Here is a 6,000-nt window from a genome sequence, read left to right as displayed (position 1 = left end):
CCAGTCCCTTTTCTGCTTTAGAGAGTTACTTTCCTTCTGTTAATAATCTTTGGTGCTTTCCTTCCAATGAATTCTGGGAAATGAGTCAATGCAGAATAAAAGGAGGATGAAAGCAATTAGAAAGTGAACCAGCACTTTTTGTTCTTCCACTTACAGATAGAATGAGTTGACTATCTACAGAGAGTTCTACTTTAAACAGGCTATGCACCATGGGGAAGGGGAGCTTGTCCAGATTTTCTTCTCACATTTAGTCTTTTAGGTTCACTTTCTCATCTTTCCAAGGTGGATGATCTTATTGGACGTCTCTTGTCTGTAATTTTTTCATCTTTCTTTGAGGTTCTTGTCTGAGAAGAAGCACCTATGGAATCAATGACTGGAAGGAAAGAGGCAGCAGCCATTTGTGAAGATGAATTGAGGTCGTCACCCTTCGTGGGTGAGGAGGCCAGTCTCGGAGACTTGCTTCCGGTCAGCTGAGCTCTCCTCTGGGGTAAGTTAGCACCATCAGGTTTACTACCTGGCCTAAAAGCAGCATATGCATTTGAACCTCCCACCAATGAGCTCCTACTCAAAGATTTCTTCTTCTCAGCAGGGGTCTCTGAATGGTATGGAACCAAAGATGTAGGCATCATGAGAGATCCAGGGAGGTCACTAGGGTTAAAGATAGCATCATCATGAGTTTCAGCAGCTTCTGGAAGGTATGGTGGTGGCAGGGTGCTGCTGCGCTTGCTACATGACTCACAGCATAACTTGTTATAACCTGGTATGGAGCAGTAGCGGGCCAGCACTTCCATTTGACAGAATATTGACTTATCTCCCAAACATGGCTCATCTGCAAAAATTAATAGGAAACAAAATAAAACATACACTTAAACATAAAATCAAAGGGAGAGAGAAATTAACAATAATCATTGTTTATGAATATAAAAAGACAGGTAAAATCTGAGATTGACTAAAGTATTCATGTGAGCCACTGTATTAAAAAAAATGTTAGAATAAATTCACTGAAATAGCAGTTTTTTATGTGCAACATACACCATTTAATATCTCCATCCTGAATCTTCAAATCAAGCGTGTTTTTTTCTTCCTAGTATGAACATATCCACGATTTTAGAGTAAGAAAATGGGATTATTTACCATGAACATTTTAAGGATATAAAGGGGCACCTGCTTTTATATTTTATGGTATTCTGACTTCCTAATAAAACAGGCTCTGCATTAAATTTAAATTTAAAATGAAAATAAATACTAAAGACCTACTGAAACAAATTAAATCTTAAAAATGTATTACCAAAAGAAAAGCCAAGATACCATTTTGATTAGAAAAATATCCTCCAGAGTGAATACAATAGTTCCATGCTCATTAGTGAATATTTTCAGGTTATTTGCTGCTTGAAAGCACAATTTGTAAATCTGTAAAGTGTGCCAGCCTTTTAATGAATAATTCATGGTTCTTAAATTTAATTGCATTGAATTGGTAGCATTTTATGTTTAAAGCTTACTCAGGTAACATTCTAAGACACCTGAGACATCTAAAGTAACATATACTTGATCCATGGGTATGTGCTATTTCTATTTCTATTATTTTAAAATTGTATTGATTACAGATTATAAGAATTAATTTTTTTAAAATTCCAAATGTTGAGTTCATGAAAATGTTATGTTTGTATTTCAGTCCTACCAAGGCTCACACTACGCGTAGTCCATATACACATGGGAACACAGAAATATGGATCTCATGCCCCCATGCCCAACTAGCAAGGGCAGAGGATTGCAAATTGTGACAGTGATGTATCTGCAGTGCCAACCAGCACAGGGCAGGTTCACTAGCTATTCGGGCAGATGGATAAGGAGAGCCAAGTAGAGTCCAGGAGCCCGTAGAGGGTTTTTCAGGCTTTAATATTCTGTCAGGGAACCAGGTACACAGGCACACCAGGCAGGGAAGCTGGCATGCAAGGAGGCAGGCATGGGTGGAGTAGGAGGGGTTGGGAGGCAGGCTTCACACTTTTTCTGGGCGTTCTCTGGCGTTCTCTCCTGGTCTTGCCTCTTCTGTACTTACTCTTCTTGTAGCCATCCTCTGTCTCTAGGCTCAGGTGTGCCCACTTACTCATGCCCACACCATGTTCCAGGTGTCCACCATCAGACACGCATGTCCCAGACCCATGCTCCCAAGTGCCTTATGAGTTAACATGATCAAGGCTGCAGGTGATAGCCAGAGGCTAGTGGTGTAAGAAGTTTGACTAATTCACTTATCCTACAATATCACTTACAATGTAGGGCCTCCCTGGTGGCTCAGGGGTTAAATCTCATGCTATCAAGCTATAGACAGCCACTGCATGAGTTCGATCCCCTGCCAGGGAGCTGACCTGCATGGCTCAGCAGACCTCTCCTGCCTTGCCTGCTGCTCCCCTCAGCAGTGTATTTCAGTAGATCTGCCTGTTTGCTCCCCACTCTGTCTCTGGTGAATTCTCTCACCCCCCACACATCTGACCTACATCCCAGTTCTTGTATGCATAAACAAATAAAAATAAATCTTAAAAAAATTACAATGTAATATTGGATAATGTTATATTGTTAGGCAAAGATGCTGCTCTATTGCTTTCCAAGGAACTTGAATCTTTTTTCTAAAGTCTGGGTAAAAAAGGAGGGTCAACTGGCAAAGCCAGTGGAAGGCTAAAATTACCATCTTTCTTAGTCAACTACTGTATCCACTCCCCAAATTGTAGAATGACTTGTATTTGCTTCACATTTACGGATTATAGAGTATTCTGTGCTTGAATATTTCATATTGTTGAGCTATTCATCTAATTATGTTATAAATGTGCGAGAATCACATTAATGGGCTCCATCTCAAATACGAATTCATCATCGTATCTGAATTACTTTTTCTTTGCCTATTATCTTGAAATAAGAAAATTAATTTCTTCTTCGTATATGTTTCGGACTTTAGGCCCTACAGTGAAAGGACCGTATTTGACTCAGTACTTTGTTTGCTTTCTGACCTCTCACTCCCATCACCCCCATTCTGTGACCCAGCTCAGAAGGGTGACCTATTCTGAGGTGAAGAAGGAATCCCCGTGTTGTGGCTATGTGTGAGCACCTCTGCACTGCAGAGACCAGTTCACAGTCTGTTTCTAATTAGGGCCAGAATATGCTTCATTGTGGAGCAGGAAAGCAGAGAGATTCTGAGACAAAACATAGGGGAAAAAAAAGGAATATATTTATAAGGAATATATTTATTTTATGGCAGTTTGCCTAGGGATAGATGGGAAGGACTTAACGGGCCTATGAAAGTAATAATTGGCCAAAATCAATTATTAAAATGAAGGGAGTTCTTTAGCCTCTCGCTCTATGCCTAAATCATTATAAGAATTTCAGGAAAATGACTTACAGGTGGCCTCAAAAGGCTACTTGATTCTAATTGCTATTACTAGTGGGAAGTATTACTTATTTGTTTGAAATATGGTAGAAACGTGGGCTTTTAGAATTTTTAGTATTGACACGAGCTTATATTTCAGAGCAAGAGAGAAGTTAAAAGGAAGTAGAATTACTAAAATAATTGTATCATCTCATTAGCACTTTCATTTTATAATAAAAGCATTTTCTTTTGGCGTATGGGAGAGAACCAGGCAAACTGTTGCACACAATTGGTCATATCCCCAGAAATATATAGCTCTAGCAGGTATTAAGATCAATAAAGTTGACTTTCTGTGTTTGATCTCCTGACAGTAATGCCTTCATAAGAATAAAGTCTAATGGCAAGAGTGACATTATAGCTTTTAACTTGGGAAAGTCTGTCCTGCTGTGTTTTGAACTTCCAAAGATACTTTCCACAAAAATTGATTAAATATAAATTCCTTTGTCTCCCCCTCATGGTTATACTTGCTCATGCCACCAAATTTTAAATTAAAATTTATAATGAAATAACCTGTAAGGTTTCTATTGAAACTTGAAATTTCAAAACAAAACCAAAAAAAAGCCTTTTGATAAAATATGCCAATTGTATTGAGAAAAAGGAAGTACCATTGGGAGATGCCAATATTCCAGCAGCAGCTTACTTAGGGTAGGTAACTATGATGTGGGACAAGTGGGGGTTCTTGGACCCCTGTGAGAATGAATCCAACAAAGTCACCTTAACTAGCAAAGGTAGGTTTATTAAGAAAAAGAAACACTTGCATATACACAAGCAGGCAAAGGTTGTGGGGTTTTTTGGTTTGTTTTTTTTTTTTAAAGATTTTATTTATTTATACAAGAGCTGGGGTACAGGCCAGATGTGCGGAGGATGAGAGGCTTCACCAGAGACAGAGAGGGGAACAGAACAGGCAGACTGATGAAATACACTGCTGAGGGGAGCAGCAAGTGAGACAGGAGAGGTCTGTTGCACCATGTGGGTATCTCCCTGGCTGGCCAGACATCGAACCTGTGCTGCAGAGGCTGAGGAAGGCTTCTCAGCATTGCGCTCAACCTGCTGCGCCACAGGGGAAGCCCAAAGGTTTTGTCTTTAAAGGACAGGAATGGCCTTTATATTGTTCTTAGGTGGCATTTCTCATTGTTCTTGGTGGAATTTCTCACTTTGGAGTAGGGTTGGTTAACTATTTCTACCCCCACCTCTGTTTCTAGCCTTGTGAAACATGCATGGCAAGTTTTAGAGTCTCTGTTAATCATCCCTGCTCTCCCCTCTAGACCCCTTCACCTCCTCCAGGAGGCAGGCAGTCCAGGGACAGGAGGCAAGGTGTTTGGCTTTCTCAGCAGGGTGTTTTCTTCAGCAATCAACAGGTTTGTTTCTACTACCCCTATTAACTTCAGAGGGACCCAGAGAATTTTATTAGAGATGTAACAGAATCAATTTTTCAAGTTCCTAGTAACTTGAATTGGATCCAGTTAATGGTTCATCACAAGAAGATGATATAAGGGGAGCAATTCAGTGAGTTAACAGTTAATTTTAAAGACTGGAATACAATTCAGTGGTCAGATTTTAATTATGCATATTCTCAAATTTTTAGAGTAGGGCTGCTGCTGCAAAATTGAGAGAATCCTATTACTGCAATAGCAACGGAGAAACCCCAGAGATTGTCATGAAAGGTCTATCTGTTTTTTGAGACTTAAACACTACTGTCAGGCCAGTAAAATTAACCAGGGTCACACTTACCATGACAGGGAGGCAGCTGACAGGCTCTCACTGACTCTGGCTTTTCACCCTCGCAGAGGTCTCCAGCCCTGCACAAAACCTGCCTTACCTCCGTCCCTTCGCCACAGGTCACTGAACACTGCAGAAACAAAGGCTGCAATTAGAGACCTCTATTCCCCCAATATTGTCTTTCTCCATGCTTGTCGGCATGAATGTACATACATATATGCATGCACATACACGCACACACAGTTCTGAAGTTCTTTCTCAGTGGATGTGCTGTGGCACAGTGGTTTTGGAAACAGATAAACCCAGGTTTATCCTCTGACTCCATCCTTTCCTAGCTTAGACACATTTTCCCTTTTCTCTGAAAGCTGGGATAAAAATACTTGCCTTCTAGGAGTATTGTAGGACTGAATGATGGCAAATGAGACATTGTATGTAAAACAACTGTGTCTGGCACATAGTGTTACAGAAAACTGTCTGCCAGGCTGGAAAGGGCCAGTTGGCACTCTAAGATCTAGCAGGTACAGTTTTATTGATTATCACAACTGCGGGCTCCAGACTGGGAGGGTCTCCAGAATCTGGAGTGCTGGGCATACACAAAAGCTTCTTTTTATAGTTTCACATAGGTTACATGGGTAGTTTACAACTTGAGTTACAAGGTCATGCAGCTGGAGGACGAGCAAAAAAGGGAAAACATCAAAGGAAGGGAAGCTATCAAAGGAAGCCTTCAGCCCCTCCGGCTGAAGGCTCTGGATGGTCCTGCCACCCTGCTCCCTCCTCTGGGAATGCAGCATTGTCAGTGATAAGGGAAAGCAGGCTGGTTTTCTGGTTTTCTTCCTTTTCAGTAGTAGGCACTCACTATAACAAAG

The 6,000-nt window shown here is 40.8% G+C and overlaps 1 protein-coding gene across 1 annotated transcript in view; it reads right to left on the bottom strand.

Annotated features, from left to right (window-relative positions):
* Positions 1-269: 269 nt before the first annotated feature.
* Positions 270-6,000, bottom strand: part of ADAMTS3 (ADAM metallopeptidase with thrombospondin type 1 motif 3) — a gene marked incomplete at its 3' end in the record, with an annotated part of 222,942 nt that continues 217,211 nt past the window's right edge. The window contains exons 21-22 of the mRNA XM_084233455.1: positions 5,147-5,264; positions 270-829 (exon numbers count right to left, since the gene is read on the bottom strand). Coding sequence (XP_084089581.1) covers positions 270-829; positions 5,147-5,264 — 678 coding nt within the window. The remainder of the gene's footprint in view (positions 830-5,146; positions 5,265-6,000) is intronic.

This window comes from Talpa europaea (assembly GCF_964194135.1).
Source record: "Talpa europaea genome assembly, chromosome: 5".
NCBI classification, from domain to species: domain Eukaryota; kingdom Metazoa; phylum Chordata; class Mammalia; order Eulipotyphla; family Talpidae; genus Talpa; species Talpa europaea.
Note: the sequence above shows the minus strand (reverse complement) of the source record. Positions and strands in the feature narration are given on the sequence as shown.